Source organism: Citrus sinensis, chromosome 8, assembly GCF_022201045.2.
Source record: "Citrus sinensis cultivar Valencia sweet orange chromosome 8, DVS_A1.0, whole genome shotgun sequence".
Taxonomy (NCBI): domain Eukaryota; kingdom Viridiplantae; phylum Streptophyta; class Magnoliopsida; order Sapindales; family Rutaceae; genus Citrus; species Citrus sinensis.
Genome location: NC_068563.1, coordinates 2,555,933 through 2,575,083, shown reverse-complemented (window position 1 = coordinate 2,575,083; position 19,151 = coordinate 2,555,933). Strand labels below are relative to the sequence as shown.

Here is a 19,151-nt window from a genome sequence, read left to right as displayed (position 1 = left end):
ATTATAATTTATTATAACCAATAATAAATATTTAAATATGAATAAATTTTAATAATATTAATTTAAAATTAATAATAATATAAAATATTAATATAATTTAAATTAATCATAAAAAAATTAATACAATACTAATGCAATACAATACACTACGTCAAATGCACTCTTAGTACAAACTATTGTGTTTTTAATTAATTATTTATCTCACTATATCATATTTTATAATAAAAGATTATGTAATTGGCACATAAATTAGAATATAAATCTAGGATTCTAATTTTGTAAATGTAACATTACTTTTATTTATTTTTATCTTATTAATTTATTTAGAGTGATGATAAATTTATAAACTTTCATACAAACTGATATAGTATAAATATATTGGTTAGATAAAAATATAAACTAATAAAAATAAATTAAATCATGTAAGTTAAGGGTACTTAATCCAATTAATTTAATCATGCCACTTTAAAAATAAATTTGTACAAAAGTATAACTCTATTATTACTCTTTTATTTATTGACTAGTGCGTGTACTCAAATGGTTTAATAATGCTACCAACGATTATTACATGTTTTTTTATAAGTTAATATTATAACCAAAATATTACTATTGATATTATTTTATTTGGAAGATTAATTTATAATTTTTAATAACGTTATTTTTACTTCTCAAATTTTAAGTGAAAACATAAATAAAGGGAAATATTCCTTCCACATTATAAAACTAAGCTTCACTGCGTCAATAAGCTAATCTAAGGGTAGGAATGGTTCGGTTCAATTCGATTTTGTACCGAATTGAATAAATTTCAATAAAATTATGAAGTTTGGTTCGATTTTCTTTTTCAACAATTAAAATATTAGTTTTATATGATTATTCGATTTTTGGTTCAGTTTTTTATTTATTCAATTAAACCAATCAAATTTTCCTTAATTTTTAGATTCGATGTGTTTCTTCAGTTTAAATGCCCATCCCTAGCTATTCCACACAGAGCTAATTATTCTCACTTTAATTAAAGGAAAATTCTAGCTAATTATTCTCACTTTAATTAAAGGAAAATTCTAAATCATAAGATTCTTTCGGGAAAAAAAAGTAATAAATAGATAAATATGTAAATATGTAAATAAAACAAGGTCCACGTTCAATGAACCCAACAAAGTTTCAAAAAGTCCGTACCTTTTACTAACCTAGGGACCAAAGACCAAACGCAAACAGGCATTTTGCACGCCACTATTTATCTGTCAATCCACTTTCATGCCTCTTTTAGAAGTGGCCTCTTCTGCTACTCCTTAAAATCCCCGAGCTCTATTAAGCGATTATTCTTCACGCCCCATTCACTCTCATCTTGCTTAATCCCCAGCGCCGACCAATCTCACGACCAAACATATGGCTTTTACGGAGTTTCGACCACTCGACGATAAATCTCTGCTCGAGTATATTAAAGCGACGCCGTCTTTGTCGTCTAAGATTGGTAACAAGTTCGACGACTTGACGATCAAAGAAGTCGGAGACGGCAACCTTAATTTCGTCTACATCGTTGTCGGCACTTCTGGTTCTTTCGTCATCAAGCAGGTGTGCTTATTTTTATAGTTCATTTTAAAAGCACTAAGGCATCAGTGCTTTTGTAGGAAGTGGAAGCACTTCAGAGCTCATTTTAATTGATTGGATGTGATTTGATTTTGATGTTTTATATGTTAGTTACTGCTAACAGCAACTATTGACATTGATTTCGGGTTATGGTCCTCTAGGCTTGACCCCCTTCTTCTTCTTTTTTTTTTTCTTTAAAATTATCATACAGAAACAAGAAGATGAGAAAATTGAATTTAAGACTCTGATTATTAGAATGTTCATATAGATATGGAGTACAAAAGCTTATTTTGTAACAGGCTTTTCTGTTCGCAGGCTCTTCCGTATGTACGTTGCATTGGTGAATCATGGCCCATGACAAAGGAAAGAGCGTATTTTGAGGCACTAGCATTGAAAGAGCATGGCAAATTGTGTCCTGACCATGTTCCCGAAGTCTATCATTTTGACCGTACAATGTCTTTGATTGGTATGCGGTACCTGGAGCCTCCTCATATTATCCTGAGAAAGGGGTTGATTGCTGGAATAAAGTATCCATTACTTGCGGAACACATGTCAGAATTCATGGCAAAGACTCTTTTCTACACATCTCTTTTATATCGTACCACCACAGAGCACAAACGTAATGGTAAGAGTGTTTACATCAACTTGATTTTGGACTATGTAATGCAATTTAATTTTCAGATTGGCATTTAGGTATATAAATAATATATATCTTTTACTTTCTCTCACATTTGGAGTTTGTTGATTACGCAAAATCTAATGGCAGTCATATGTGATTTTTAAATTATTACATGACATATTTCAGTTTTGTGTTTTGGATTATTGCTGTGTTGACGTATCTGGTTGTTCCATCAGCGGATTTGGAGTTGGATTTTTTCCTTTAGATATAATTATTTTTTCGTTCTCACTTCCTTTAAATGTACTCCATATGTCTTGTTCTGTATCTGTTACTCTAATTTGTTTGAACAAATGTAGCTGATGTGCTCCCTTTAATTTTTGTTGCAGTTGCTGAATTTTGTGGGAATGTGGAGCTATGCAGGCTCACGGAGCAGGTTGTTTTCTCGGACCCCTACAAAGTATCTAAGTTTAACCATTGGACTTCTCCTTATCTTGATCGTGACGCTGAGGCTGTTCGGGAGGATAATACATTAAAGCTGGAAGTTGCTGGGTTGAAATCCATGTAATAATATTTTTTCTTCCTCAGTACTGTTTTGTTTCCTAGTGCATAGAAACTCTTTCTTTTTAAAATTTTCCTTTATAATATATCAAAGCTTCCTTTACCATAGGTTCTGTCTTACCATAGGTTCTGTGAAAGAGCACAAGCCCTGATACATGGAGATCTCCACACTGGCTCTGTTATGGTCACTCCTAATTCAACTCAGGTTATAGATCCAGAATTTGCATTTTATGGACCAATGGGTTTTGACATTGGAGCTTTTGTTGGAAACTTGATTTTGGCCTTTTTTGCCCAAGATGGACATGCTGCTGAAGGGAATGACAGGAAAGTATGTCTCTGTATCTTTCTTTCTTCTCTCTGCTTTCATTCTCTGTTTCTCTTTTCTTCCTATTGGGTCTGATTCTGTCTGTCTGTCTGTTTGTACCACCCCCACCTTCCCTCCCCCCCCCCCCCCCAGGGCGGGGGTTTTTGGTTCCTTATGACCATCTTCTTCAGGTTATAGTATTAGCACGAAAAAAAAAAAAAGAATAAATAAGACAGTCAAATTGCATAACTCATACTATCTTCAGGCGACAAAATATATTTCTAGCTGAAGGTGCACAAATCGCATCAAGAGCGTCAAAACACAGGAAAATGAGTTTAAGCCTCTGCTGGTAGTTTTTTAAATTAAAGCTGAAACTTTATGGTTATTAGTATATATTAAGCCACAAAACTTGTAATGATGCTGATTATAATCTTGTATTTCCTCTTTAGAGACAAATGAAAGCATGATTGTACAGGCATGTCTTCTCTTCTTTTTTTTTTTTTTCTTTTGGGGTCAACTTGGGGAGTAGACAGAGGTGTGGCGCTGGGTTGGGCTATCCTTCGTTTCTAGTCAAGAATTAAAGCAACTAGCATTTCATGTTTCTTATCGCTGGGAATGGATAAGTTCTAAACATTCTTGCAGGGTTCAACTTCTGTTTACTCGTTTGTTAAGGGTCATGTCCTAAATTTATGTCTATGTGTAGGAGTATAAGGAGTGGATTTTGAGGACAATTGAAGAGACTTGGACTCTGTTCCACCAGAAGTTCACTGCACTTTGGCATCAACACAAGGATGGTTCTGGTGAGGCATACCTTCCAGAAATTTATAACAAACCTGAGCTTCAGCAGCTTGTGCAAGAAAAATTTATGAAAGATCTATTCCATGACACCCTTGGATTTGGTGCTGCCAAAATGATAAGGTGAGTTTAAGTCTTTTTAGTTTGTTCATTTATTTTCTTTATTCCTAGTTCCAACACTCACAGGGACCCCATTTCCTTCTTTATCATTTGGGACATTGTCCGTTGCTCAATTTCATTTGTTCTATATTTTGGGAACAAAATGTCGATGGATGTTCTTTTATCTATCAATTTATGCATTAGACCTTTGAAAAGCCTTGCTCGTCAAATCATTATAAATCCCAAAATCAGGAACTCAGTCTGAGAGAAAAACAGATGAATTGGGGTTCTAATTTTGTTTAGCTTAAATGGCTCCATGTTTCCTCTTGAAAGAATCTATCACGAATGTTAATTTTAGATTTCATTTGGTATAGCTTTTCAAACAAAGCTTTGTTAGTAGAGATTTTACAAGTAGAGTTTTTTTTTTTTTTAATAATTCTTTGGTTGTAAATAAAAGTTTTTATTCAAATTTGTAAAATTATTTTAGTGGGCAAGTTTTTTAAGGCTATGTTATGAAATGAATGAAATAATACTGTGAAATAAGTAAAAGATATTTTGGGCATTATAACATTTTAAAAAAGCTTTTTAACATTTGCTCCCAAGAGTTCAAAATTTGAACTTTTATTAGTAGAGTCAAAATAGCTTATTTAATCTTAAAAAACTTTAGTGAAAAAGCATTCAAACAACAACAAAAAGACTCGAAAAGAATTGATGAGATTTAATAAGTATTATGGTTATTATATAAGTTACATCATACAAGCACTTAGGTTGATATCACTACAGTTATTTTCTTCCATAAATAGTTCATGCAGTATCAAATTGTTTAAAATTTTGATGTGCGGCTTGTGTCTCAAAATCATCTTAGTCGCCAAATATATTTAGGTTTAATCCTGTGAATCTATATAATCATGAAGTTTTTTTCATTTTGATTGATAGGAGGATTGTCGGTGTAGCCCATGTTGAGGATTTTGAATCAATTAAGGATGATAGCAAGCGAGCAACTTGTGAGCGGCAAGCTCTGGAACTGGCAAAGTTGCTTCTCAAAGAAAGGCGGAATTTCCAGGCCATCACTGAAGTGGTCTCAGCGATTCGGAAGCTCCATGCGTAAATTAGTGAATTTTAATGGTTTGCTTAATATAGTAAGGTTTCATCAAATAGTTGGTTTCACACTGCCGATAATATTTTGGTTGTCGTCATTATGATGGCTTGTTTTATGTCACATAATAATAAAAATGTTGTTACCTTTTGACCTTTCATCACTGTTGTGAATGCAGGCCTGCCTATCCTTAAATCAGCTTATAATCTAAGCTCTTCCGAGGATTTAAAAACTTTTTGTCTTAGTATTTGATAGTGTATGATTGAGATTTTTACTATTTTTATATTTTTGAGTAGTGATAAATTTAATACATAGTTTGTATCTGATCTTACATGAAAATGTTGTATGTTCACCACTTGAATGAAAAGTGATAAGGATCAATAATTAATTATTATATGGGCCAATGAAAAAAATCATATTATTTGTCCCATTGGTCAGAATATAAACTCTCTACATATTTTAATTACTTTGTAAACATAATATTGTTTTATTTCTATTCATTAATTACTAGTCAGCGTGAGAATTTTGCTTAAAATGAACTTAGAATTTTAAGTTTATTTGTCTTAATTTGACAAATGATGTTTATAATTGATAAACTTATTTGAGAGTTCGTGATGCACATCTTAACCCTAAGTTGGCCCTTGCTAAATATGAAAGACATTTTAGGACCAATCTTGGTACCTAGAACAGTAGACATCAAAAACATTTTAACAGCCAAAGTAATATTAAAAAGCAATGGACTTGTGGTAGAAAGAATTAGAAGATCACTATCATTTTCTAGTAGAGGTAAAGAAATTATAGAAAGAATTGAAGACATAATAGATGAATATGATCCACTCGTGTTTTGAAAACTGCGGAAGCTTCCTTGGCAAAATCTGGCATTTCAAAGTTTATTTAATTGCTTTTGAAAATATACTAGTTAAAAACACTTTTAAACTCCTGGCTCGCGCCAAAAAATGCCTTCTCAACATATTAACGACTAAACAAGCCAACAAAGACCATGTTTAAAAAGAAATTTTCAGAAAATTAGTTGAAACTTTTACTAAGTTATTATTATTTTTGTCAAAAACAAAAATCTTAATTTTCAAAAAATTTTCCTCCAAACTCTTTTCCCTTGAATAATAATAAGAACCGCCCTTTGTGAATGTTTTAAATATAATTTATACTTTCGTTAATTAGGCGAGACTTTTGAACCCAAAAACTAAATAAATAAAACCAAAGAAATTAAACTACTTACTACTTGATAAGGGCTTGCTAGTTGCTATCTAAAGAATTGCCAAGTGTTTATGAATAAGAATAATTTTTTATTGCTTTTGATTTTCGAGTATATTCTACAAATGCACTCTCTCGCTCGCCTTCCTTATCTCTTAATGACTTGAGAGCTCTATATATACAACCAAAGACTCGATACAATTTATGACACTGTATACAAAAGACAAAACTTTAAAATTACACTTTACATGCGGCAAAAAGCCAACGATGAATTAAAGAGATGAAAAGCAAAAAGGCTTACTGGCTACTATTACTTTGTAGTGACTCACTGTCAGTAAATAGTGATTGGCTGTTATTTTCTAAGCTAACTCATTGTCAGTAAGAAAAGACAATATGAAAAGATATCTTCACAGTTTTTCTCTTATCGAGTAGTGAGTAAATGAATGTTATATGTAAAAACACGTGACTCTGACTACATTAACTTTTGACTAATGTTATTGCTGGCTAATTTATTTTTTGTGGTGTCTTTACTGTCCATCATTTCATCAACATGTTCACCTTTATCCTCATCCAAAGATTGATGATTCATAGCATCGGCTCCTCATGATGACATATTGTCATTGATCTCGATTAGCACCTCCAAATATACTTCACATTTTTCTGGATTATCATATTTTATTTGTAATATCATCTTTTATCTGTAATGAAAAAATAAGTAGTTCCTCACGGATAGGATGTTTTTGGGCTATAATAGTATAATGTTTTGCTTGGACTATAATCTTGTTAATTAAACCCTAACCTAGCTTACGATCATGAGGTGGATTCAATCATCTGTGCTTTGGATTGAGCAGGATTTTAATTAACAATGAAGTCAAGATTCATAAATGGGGATTATAACCCAGTCAAATTTAGACATCATTGATGACCATCTAGACCAAAAAAAGTATTATAATATCTATAAACATGACAAGATATTGGATATGCAATTTATGTACATATCTAAACTTATATATTCCTTTGAGTGAAAGAAGTAGAAAAATCTTCATTGAATCGAATATAACACTTCAAAATATTTTTGTTCAGATGCCTGTCAACGCAATTTAACACTATTAATTGTCGGGTGTCTATTTATTTTCAGCTATATTAATAACTCCATTTCGTCACCTGGCCGACGTATATACTAAAAGCGTTATAAAGTTAGTAGAAAAAACATGTTTGCTGAAATATTTTGTTTTGGGTTTTTTTCCTTTTTTTTTTTTGGGAAACTCAACGGAAGGATGGAAATTTATTAATTAAAAAATTATAAAATTAATAAGAAAAATAACTAATCCACCCAAACATTTAGAAAAAGAGACACAAAACTCCCAAATATTTTAGAAAAGACATTTAAATCCCAATTTATTAATGATTTAAACAATTAAAAGATTATTATGGTATATTCGCTTACTAATAATTGGTGAATTTACTTAAAAACCCTCTTCTAATAGTCACAAATCTAAAACGCTAAATTCAATCGATTAAACTAGAAACCCTAGCAAGAAAATCGCAGCCGTTGTTCGTTCCTAAACCCTTAATAGAATTCCGCACGCAGACCCCGCTGTGTTCCTTATGAAAATAAAAATAGGGTGAAAATCTCATTTTCTTTACAGAATAAGAGCTGGGGTAAGAAAAAGCTAGCACCATGATTTTGGTGATAATGTCACTAACAAGAGAGACACTGAGAGAGTTATAATTAGTCAAAGAGCTATCTCTATCTCTATATCTTTGTACATATCTCGATATTCTCTCTCTATAAGCCATTGGATTGTTCTTCAACGTTTCAACGCCACCACCATCATCATTAATCCCTCACCACCCCCATCATCATTACTCCCTCACCACCACCACAACCACTCAATATCTTTCAGCCCTTTTCAGTATTCACATCCCAAAACCAAACCAACAACAACAAAAGCCACAATTTACAAGCACAAGAAGAGCAAGAACAAGGAACAGCAAAAATACGAGCAGCGGTTTCATTTCCCAGTTCAATTGCTTACTCACCTGTACTCTTGTAATGTAATTAACAATCAAATGGTTAAATTGAGTAAAATAAGAAATTAAATTGGATTTGTACAAAAAAAAATTCAAACACTTATAAATAAAGGTATGTTCATAATTTTATTAATAATTTATGAGTAAAATGGACAAGTTAATATATTGACTTGTTTGTTAGAGAGAGATAATAGTAATTATAAGTTGAAAATAAATTTTTTGTTACAATTAATAGAGTCCGTTAACAAATTAAAGTTTAAATGTATTTTTTAAAATGTTTGTAAGTTTTGTGTCTCTTTCCCTAAATGTTTGGGGTATATTAGTCATTTTCCCTAATTAATATAACAAGCAGCAGCGATGTGATTCAAAGTTCTGTTGTTCAAATTTGTTGACCGTTAAATTGAAGTGTTCATGAATATATATATATAGATATATAGATTCTTTTAAACTAATACACAAACCAATAAATTAATGATGTTCAGCAACCAAGTAGCTAGCCATTCCCAAACAAACCACACAGTTGCAGAATTAGAATTTTATTAACTGTCATTTAGACATATTATTAATTAATATATATGTAGGTTACCTTAATAATAAATAAAAGCCACTAACATATTATTATCAAATACTTAAGCAAGCAGTAGCATTGCTTATTTTCCATACTTAGCCTTGTAATCACTCCACAGCTGATCAACATTCTTCCCCAGAAGCTCAACAAAATAGTTAGCACTATATCCAGTCCTCATCTTTTTGTTAAGCTCAGCAACAAAGCCATTTCTCAAACTGTTAAGATAATCCAAAAACCAAGCCGTTACGTCATACCCTTGATCCCACCTATCCCCCTGCCCCGGCTGCACCCAGTGGCTCGGCGCATAGTTAGCCTTCAGCCTCACAAAATCGGCAATCCCTTCGATCAATCCCCCGGGAGCCTGCCCGTTGCCGTTCCACTGCCATATATGCGTCATCTCATGATAAAGCACCCCGGTGATTTCTCTCTTCACATCCCCGGAATAACTGCCTATGTATCTTGCACTTACATGAATCTCATTGTTGACGGCATACGCCACGCCGTCCATGTCATCGACGAACAAGCTGACTTTCCGTACGTTTTTCCTGTCAGCTGGCTTGGTTTGTTGGAAGGTTCTCCATATGAAGTGTGTGGCGGATGCCAGGGTTTGCTTGCTGTAGCCGGCGCCGATCTCTTTTTTGAAACGGGCGCCGCCAGCGGTTGTAGGGGCGGTGTTGGTCACGACGTAGTCGACTGCATGGACCGTTTGTGTTGCTGCTAGGGTTAGCAGCAATGAGAGGAAATGCTTTTTGAAGAGAGCCATGGGGAATTAATTAAGAAGAGCTAGCTAGTTTTTGGTTGGTATTTTGGTACAAGAATTGTTGAGACTCCATGGTTTATATGGAGAGTTTGAGGTCAACGAAAGGGTCATATTCATGATAAAGAGTTAATAAGATATGGATATAATAGAAGCAGGGTAGTCCCTTTGGTTCATGATGTTAAATATGGCCAAAATATTAGGCTCAGCCAATAACGATGAATTTTCATGCTTACAAAAATACAAGTATTTTTATTAGTATATCATGAGATTCATTTTTTACTTTCTCTTAAACGATTAATTTTAGAGCCACACGGAATTCTTCATATAGACAATTGCGTATAAATTTTTATGGAATAACAAGTATGGATCGAATGAAGAAATTAACAACACATAAGAATGAAATGAACTAACAATGTAGATCATGTATGTAGAATTTTTTATCCAATCAATAATCTTATATTACATTAACTTTTATAATTTGTATAAAAAATTTATTTGGTCCAGTGTTACTAGTTTTATACATTTATTTATTTTAATATTCATACATTAAAGATTACTGAGATATTGAATAAAATGATCAAATTTTCTAAATTATGCACCGAGATAAATTTGGGACTCAAACCCCATCCCACAAAAAGGTGTTTTACCACTCACCATAGTGGCTGATTTTCAAATCCATTTATGTTTTAAAATTGAAAAAAAGTGGCTTCAGTGTTGATTTTGACTTGGACTTTGCTTTTTTCACTGGCGCCCTGAAAAAAGTTTTCAATTTTCACCACAAAACGCATTTTATTTGGTTTCGTATATATAGAAGTGGACCATCTTATCCTTCTAAAATGTCTCTCTCTGTTTTAATTTTTTCCTGTACTCCCTACCCATCAACTAGAGAGGACTACGGATCCTTTGCCCAGGATTGGCGGCATGTATTTACTTGCCTCATAAGAGTGGGAACTGGGAAGTTTGTTGTTCATTATAAAACAATAATTTTTTTTTTCGCACACACCATACACACTTATAAATACGCATTAGTTTATACAATAATCAATTAAGTAATTACAATTTATAAAGAGTTGTGATAATTGAAAAAAAAAAATCACTTGATTACTTATCATTTTTTTTTTTTGTAAATCATCCGGTAACTCGCGACAGCATTGAGCCTTGACTAATCTGGATTTGGAGTGTAGTCACAGTTAAGGCTCTTTATCCCTCTCAAATAGTGTGTTTAGTGGGGATCAAACCCGAGAGCTCTTTCCACAAATTCAGTCTGCGCTGCCAATTGAGCCACAACCATTTGGTTGATTACTTATCATTTTAATTCTATATATTGATACTGTAAGAAAATTACAGGAATGTCACATTAATTAAGATTCAAACTTAATATCATATACTAAATCATTTAGAATTTGAGAGGATAGAATTATTGTTACAATAAAAAATGAAATATCATTATATATATTATTACTTGGTACACCACAGAATCTTTACGTTTAAGCACCTCTAAAATATGCGATCGAACTTGGTTAACTTGTTTGATCAAATGTAGCAAATGTGCTTGCTTTAATTTTTGTTGCAGTTGCTGAATTTTGTGGGAATGTGGAGCTATGCAGGCTCACTGAGCAGGTTGTTTTCTCGGACCCCTACAAAGTATCTAAGTTTAACCGTTGGACTTCTCCTTATCTTGATCGTGACGCTGAGGCTGCTCGGGAGGATAATACATTAAAGCTCGAAGTTGCTGGGTTGGAATCCATGTATAATAATATTTCGTCCTCGGTACTGTTTCTTTTCGTAGTGCGTAGACTCTTTGTTTTTTAAATTTTCCTTTATAATATATCAAAGCTCCCTTTACCATAGGTTCTGTGAAAGAGCACAAGCCCTGATACATGGAGATCTCCACACTGGCTCTGTTATGGACACCCCTAATTCAACTCAGGTTATAGATCCAGAATTTGCATTTTATAGACCAATGGGTTTTGACATTGGAGCTTTTGTCGGAAACTTGATTTTGCCCTTTTTTGCCCAAGATGGACATGCTCATGAAGGGAATGACCGGAAAGTACGTCTCTCTATCTTTCTTTCTTCTCTCTGCTTTCATTCTCTGTTTCTCTTTTCTTCCTATTGGGTCTTTAGTTCTTTATGACCATCTTCTTCAGGTTATAGTATTAGCATGTAAAAAAAAAAAGAAAGTCAAATTGCATAACTCATACTATCTTCAGGCAACAAAATATATTTCTAGCTGAAGGTGCACAAATCGCATCAAGAGAAGGCGTCAAAACACAGGAAAATGAATTTAAGCCGCTGCTGGTAGTTTTTTAAATTAAAGCTGAAACTTTATGGTTTTTAGTATATATTAAGCCACAAAACTTGTAATGATGCTGATTATAATCTTGTATTTCCTATTTAGAGACAAATGAAAGCATGATTGTACGGGCATGTCTTCTCTCTTTTTTTTTTTGGGGGGGGGGGGGGGGGGGGGGGGGGGGAAGATATTTCAACTTGGGGAGTAGCCAGGGGTGTGGGGTTGGATTGGGCTATCCTTCATTTCTAGTCAAGAATTAAAGCAACTAGCATTTCATGTTTCTTATCACGGGGAATGGATAAGTTATAAACATTCTTGCAGGGTTCAACTTCTATTTACTCGTTTCTTAAGGGTCATGTCTTAAATTTACATCTACGTGTAGGAATACAAGGAGTGGATTTGGAGGACAATTGAAGAGACTTGGACTCTGTTCCACAAGAAATTCACTGCACTTTGGCATCAACACAGGGATGGTTCTGGTGAGGCATACCTTCCAGAAATTTATAACAAGCCCGAGCTTCAGTAGCTTGTACAAGAAAAATTTATGAAAGATCTATTCCATGACACCCTTGGATTTGGTGCTGCCAAAATGATAAGGTGAGTTTAAGTCTTTTTAGTTTGTTCATTTATTTTCTTTATTCCTAGTTCCAACACTCACAGTTAGGGGTGAGCATGAGTTGGTTTGGGTTGGATTTTAAGTCAACCCAAACTAAATTATAAAAATTTGGATCCAACCCAAACCAATCCAAATATTTTTAACCCAAACCAAACCAAACCATTTGGGTTTGGTTTGAATTTTATTATCAAAATAATTTTTATTTTAATAAAATTTAATTATATCAAAATTATAATAATTATTAATTGTTATTAATTATTAAATTGATATTAAAATATAAAAAAATATAGTGGATAAAAATTATAAATTTTACAATAACTTAATCCTTAAATTAAAGAATACTACAAAATCAAAATAAAGTTTAATCACAAAAATTATTATTTCTCAATAAATAAGAACGTACACTTTAATAATAAACTTTCACAAACATGACATTAACAATCTAATAATAAATTTTGCCACTTGTTATTTATTTAGTTATGTAATATTTGTTTTTATTTATCGTTTTGGTAGTTTTGCGTTATGTTGTCTACTTATATGTTTAATTTTAGGGAGATTGCCAGTTTCCCCCCTACAGTAATCAACATATATTATTTTTCCCCCTTCTGCTTTTATAATGGCCAAAACCCCCCATAATAGTATAAATTTACAATATTACCATTATTTTCAACTACTCTTTTATTTATATTTATTCTAAATTAAATAAATCACATGAATAGAAACTAAATAAAAAATAAAGCATTAAAAATAAGAAATATATGTTTTGATATGAACAAAAAAATTAATAATAAAATTTTTTTATACTTATTTATTTTGTGAAAATTTTCTTATAATAAATATATAAGAAAATTATTAGTCAAATGATAAAAAAAATTATTATAAGAAAACTTGAATGACAAATAAAAATTTACTATAAGATAAATAATAAATTTCTTCTGAGTAGAGTCTCCTGCTCTTTCTATGATGATCTTTCCATGTTGGAGGAATTATTTTTATAAATAAGAAAAAAAATTTATGTTATTTACAACAATATTTATTTAATTTAAATTTATTTTTACTGTTATTTTCATTTTATAACTGTTGACAATTGATCACGCTGTAAAAAATTTAATAGTGGTCTTTCACTTATTTGTGTTCATTTATTTTGTTTTCATTTATTTCATTTGAAAAATTTGAGTGTTGGGGTTTTGTCCATAACTCATGGGTAAACCATACCCAAACCATAATGAAATGGTTTTCTACATAAAACCCACATCTAACCCATTTTCATGATTTACCCAACCTAAACCATTTAATTTGGTTTGAGTTTGGATAAACCCATAGGTTGTGGGTTTATGCCCACCCCTACTCACAGTGACCCCATTTCCTTCTTTTGCTAACTTTTAGTAGAGCCGTCTTGATCTGTTTTTGATTGGTTACAATCCTATTTTGTCAGGAGTAGACTCTTTTATCATTTGGGATACTGTCCGTAGCTATATTACATTTCTTCTATATTTTGATAACAAAATGTCGATGGATGTTCTTTTATCGATCAATTTGTGCGTTAGACCTTTGAAAAGCCTTGCTTGACAAATCATTGTAAATCCCAAAAGCAGGAACTGAGTCTCAAAGAAAAACAGATGAATTGGGGTTCTAATTTTGTTTAGCTTGAATGGCTCCGTGTTTCCTCTTGAAAAGATGTATCAATAATGTTAATTTTAGGCTTCATTTGGTGTATCTTTTCAAATAGAGCTTCACTAGTAGAGCTTTTACATTTTTTTAAAAAATAAAAAAATAATTGTTTGTTGTCAATGAGAGTTTTTATTTAAAATTGTACAATTACTTTAATACACAAATTTTTTAAAGTTATGTTATGAAATAATATTGTCAAATAAGTAAAAGATATTTTAGAAATTATAATATTTTAATTTTTTTTAACATTTGCTCCCTAATTAATAGATTGAAAATAGCTTCTTTAATTTTAAAAAACTCCAGTAAAAAAAATTCGAACAAAAAAAAAAAAGATTTGTAAAGAATTGATGAGATTAAATAAGTATTATGGTTACTAGATAAGTTATATCAAATAAGTACTTACGTTGACGGTTGTTTTGTTCCATAAATTGTTCATGCAGTATCAAATTGTTTAAAATTTTGATGTGTAACTTGTGTCTCAAAATCATTTTAGTCGTCAAATATATTTAGATTTAATCCTGTGAATCTACATAACATGAAGTTTTTTTCGTTTTGATTGATATGAGGATTGTCGGTGTAGCCCATGTTGAGGATTTTGAATCAATTAAGGATGATAGCAAGCGAGCAGCTTGTGAGCGGCAAGCTCTCGAACTAGCAAAGTTGCTTCTCGAAGAAAGGCGTATATACTAAAAGCGTTATCAAGTTAATTAGTAGAATAAACATGTTTGGTGGATTTTTTTTTCAATTTTTTTGGGGAAACTCTATGGAAGGGTGGAAATTTATTAATTAAATATATATATATATATAAAATTAATATAACAAGCAGCTATGTGATGCAAAATTCTGTTGTTCGAATTTGGTGACTTTTAAGCCGAAGTGTTCATGAAGAGTAAATATGTATGTTTGTATATAAGCGAGGACAGCATTTTATTTCAAACTAATACACAAACCAATAAATTAATGATGTTGCCCAACCAAATAGCTAGCCATTCCCAAACAATCCACACAGTTGCAGAATTAGAATTTTATTAACTGTCATTTAGACATATTATTAATTAATAAATACACAGCTTACCTTATAATAAATAAAACCCACTAACATCTTATTATCAAATACTCAAGCAAGCATTGAGGATTTTCCATACTTAGCCTTGTAATCACGCCATAGCTGATCAACATTCTTCCCCAGAAGCTCAACAAAATAGTTAGCGCTATACCCAGTTCTCATCTTCTTGTTAAGCTCAGCAACAAAGCCATTTCTCAGACTGTTAAGATAATCCAAAAACCTAGCCGTTACGTCATACCCTTGATCCCACCTATCCCCCTGCCCCGGCTGCACCCAGTGGCTCGGGGCGTAGTTAGCCTTCAGCCTCACAAAATCGGCAATCCCTTCGATCAATCCCCCGGGAGTCTGCCCGTTGCCGTTCCACTGCCATATATGCGTCATCTCGTGATAAAGCACCCCGGTGATTTCTCTCTTCAGGTCGCCGGAATAACTTCCTATGTATCTTGCACTTGCGTGAATCTCATTGTTGCTGGAATACGCGACGCCGTCCATGTCATCGACGAACAAGCTGACTTTCTGTACGTTTTTTCTGTCAGCCGGGTTGGTCTGTTGGAAGGTTCTCCATATGAAGTCTGTGGCGGATGCCAGGGTTTGCCTGCTGTAGTCGGCACCGATCTCGTTGTTGAAACGGGCCCCGCCGGCGGTTGTGGGGGCGGTGTTGGTCACGACGTAGTCGACTGCGTGGACGGCTTGTGTTGCTGCTAGGGTTAGCAGCAACGAGAGGAGATGCTTGTTGAAGAGAGCCATGGGGAATTAATTAAGAAGAGCTAGCTAGTTTTTGGTTGTTATTTTTGGTACAAGAATTGTGTTGAGACTCCATGGTTGATATAGAGAGTTTAAGGTCAAGGAAAGGGCTATGTTCATGATAAAGAATTAATGAGATATGGTCAAAATATTAGACTCAGCCAATAACAATGACTTTTCATTCTTACAAAATTCAGAGTTTGATGTAAAAGTGTTTTAATTAGTATATCATAAGATTCTTTTTTTTTTTTTCTCTTAAACGATTAATGTTAGAGCCACACGGAATTCTTTATATAGACAATTGTGTATAAATTGTTATGGAATAACAAGTATGGATCGAATGAAGAAACTAACAACACATGAGAATGAAATGAACTAACCATGTATGTAGTACTTTTATCCACTCAATAATTTTATATTACATTAACTTTTGTAATTTTTATAAAAAATTTATTTGGTCCAGTGTTACTAGTTTTATACAGTTATTTATTTTAATATTCATATGTTAAAGATTACTGCGATATTGAATAATTAGCGTAAAATGATCAATATTTCTAAATTATGTACCGAGATACATTTGGGACTCAAACCCCATCCCACAAAAAGTGTTTTACCACTCACTATAGTGGCTGATTTTCAAACCCATGAACGTTTTTTACCGTGCATAAAAGTATCACCTAAACATTTTATGAACTTATTAATAAAATTTTAAATTTGAAAAAAGTGACTTCAGCGTTGATTTTGACTTGGGCTTTTCTTTTTTCGTGGCCGCCCTGGAAAAAAAGTTATCAATTTCCACCACAAATTGCATTTTATTTGGTATATATAGAAATGGACCATCTTATCCTTCTAAAATGTCTCTCTCTGTTTTAATTATTTCCTGTACTCCCTACCTATCAACTAAAGAGGACCACACATTTTTTTTCTCTCTTACAAAATACGAGTGGAGTAGAAACAGTCCTCCTCCATGAGAAATATTTGGCTGAACATGTACTTCATAGAATAGAAAATGTAATAATATAAATCTTATATATATATTTGATTATAAATATCAGTGCAATGACTTGTTGTCATAGTAGTTGTAAATATTTGTGTAATACAATAACCTGATGCTTAATTAATTCAAAAAAAAAAAGACCACGGATTCTTTGCCTAGGATTGGGGGCATGTATTTACTTGCCTCATAAGTGTGGGTAGTTTATTGTTCATTATAAAAAAATAATTTTTTTTTTCTCACACACCATACATAATTATAAATACACATTGCTTTATACAATAATCGATTCAGTAATTACAATTTACAAAGAGTTGTGATAATTAAAAAGAAAATCACATGATTACTTATCATTTTAATTTTATAGGTTGATCTAATAAGAAAACTACACGAATGTCACATCAATTAGGATACAAACTTAATATCATATACTAAATCAATTAGAATTTGAAAACATAGAATTATTGTTACAATGAATAATGAAATATCATTATATATATTATTACTTGATATACTACAAAATCTCCACGTTTAAGCACCTCTAAAATATGCTATTGAACTTGGTTAATATTACACATATATATAGCTAAACTCTCTAACAAAGTGTGAAATAAAATAAACAAACAAACAAACATATCATTGGTTTTGCAATTTTCCACGAATTAATTTTCCCCCATAGAATAAAACAAAAAGACAGTTACCTAGAAGAAAGTCAACTTGAATCAATAGCCAAAACAAGTGGCTTTCAAAGAAACTATCTAGTCAATTTTGATTATATATATTGTTGTTACATTGGTCGGAGGAATCTTTAAATATTTGTCTTAGGTCTTTGTTTATTATTTTTATCTCATGTACAATGAAACAATACCCAAAAAAAAAAAAAAAAAAAAAGGGAACTGAAAATTAACCATAGAAAAAAACAAACAGAAAACACCAAACAGATATAAGCGAAAACAAACGTAAACCGCTCACGCTAACATAAGAATATATAGTATATCCTATAAATAATCAAAGTCAAGCGTCAGTTACATGCAGACTTAGCAGGCGTGCATATATTATTATGTATGTATCGTAGAAAATAAAGTCCAAAAATCCAACTCCATACAGCTGAATTGGAAAGGAAGATCTGGTCTTTCTTGAATTAAATTAATTCTAGAATATGAGACTTCTCCTTAGTTTTTATGGGATTGTACCAATGGTGAGGATCAGGCTTAGCAAAGACTTTTTCAATTAACCTAATTAATTAGCTAGGAAATACTTACAAGTAAAGTGATTTGATTCTTCTAAGATTCACGTAACTCATTTATTTGGTCTAAATCTTCTATAGTTTAGTTAAATGGTTGTAACGGGTAAAGCTAAAGATAAAAATATGATGAGAAATCTTATTGATTTTTTTTTAAAAATTAATAACCACTAAAGAGGTGGAGAGTTAGGCAAGACTCCTATTTATTATATAAATCAATATAGAATTAATTACAAGGAGGTATCTTATTGAATTAAAAAAGCTACCAACAAGTGCGTAGATCAATTGACATGGAGTTATTCTAATTTAACTAACGTCCTTGGTTTGAGGCTTGGGAATGTAATTACGTTAAATACTTGTTGAAAGAGCTTTGCCGCCCTAGTGGTCCTACCTGGCTCGAATCTGGATTAGTCGGGGCCTAATGTAGTCTTCGGATACCAGATGATTTAATACACAAAAAAGGCAAAAACGGAGAGAAAGAGAGGGAGATTTTATTGAATTAGAAAAGAGAGAGAGAGAGAGTTATTTATATTATGTGAATTTTTAAAGTTCTTGTTTAATTATATGCTTCAAACGTTCAAGCACATTAACATATCTCTTCAATGATTAAAGAAATTTTGATAATTTAAATTTTAACTTGACAGGTTTCACTCTCCATCAGCGATTTAGTAATTTACATGAGACGATTGTTGGAGAATCAAGAATTATTTTTTTTAGCAGATGTCACGAGGGAAATTTAATGAAATTAAAAAAAAAAAGACATCTGAATATGGGAATAAAATAAGCCCTACCCACAAAACAAACTATATGAAGCCAGAAAAGCCCATTAACAACTAATTCTTAACAAAATGTTGTCTAGAAAGATATATGTGCAAAAATGCATAAACAACAA

At 32.1% G+C, this 19,151-nt stretch overlaps 3 protein-coding genes across 5 annotated transcripts; 1 reads left to right on the top strand and 2 right to left on the bottom strand.

The window, feature by feature from the left end:
• The first annotated feature begins 1,198 nt into the window (after positions 1-1,198).
• LOC102629613 (methylthioribose kinase) lies at positions 1,199-12,466 on the top strand. Of its 3 annotated transcripts, none has more exons than XM_052432128.1 (6): positions 1,209-1,569; positions 1,900-2,209; positions 2,590-2,764; positions 2,888-3,089; positions 3,769-3,983; positions 4,896-5,253. In XM_052432128.1, the coding sequence occupies exons 1-6, from the start codon at positions 1,384-1,386 to the stop codon at positions 5,065-5,067; spliced, it is 1,260 nt and encodes a 419-aa protein (XP_052288088.1). In that variant the 5' UTR covers positions 1,209-1,383; the 3' UTR covers positions 5,068-5,253. The 3 variants fall into 3 exon arrangements, with proteins under 3 accessions (XP_052288090.1, XP_052288088.1, XP_052288089.1); XM_052432129.1 differs by having other exon boundaries at positions 1,421-1,569; positions 1,884-2,209; XM_052432130.1 differs by lacking the exons at positions 2,888-3,089; positions 3,769-3,983; positions 4,896-5,253 and adding exons at positions 11,481-11,682; positions 12,308-12,466 and having other exon boundaries at positions 1,199-1,569.
• Positions 8,822-9,680, bottom strand: LOC102629327 (uncharacterized). The gene has a single exon (XM_006486930.4). The coding sequence runs from the start codon at positions 9,630-9,632 to the stop codon at positions 8,952-8,954; it is 681 nt and encodes a 226-aa protein (XP_006486993.2). The 5' UTR covers positions 9,633-9,680; the 3' UTR covers positions 8,822-8,951.
• A 2,755-nt stretch (positions 12,467-15,221) lies between the features above and the next one.
• LOC102627881 (uncharacterized) lies at positions 15,222-16,227 on the bottom strand. Its single transcript, XM_006486925.4, has one exon. It carries the CDS (start codon positions 16,023-16,025, stop codon positions 15,330-15,332), a length of 696 nt encoding a protein of 231 aa, XP_006486988.2. The 5' UTR covers positions 16,026-16,227; the 3' UTR covers positions 15,222-15,329.
• Positions 16,228-19,151: the final 2,924 nt, after the last annotated feature.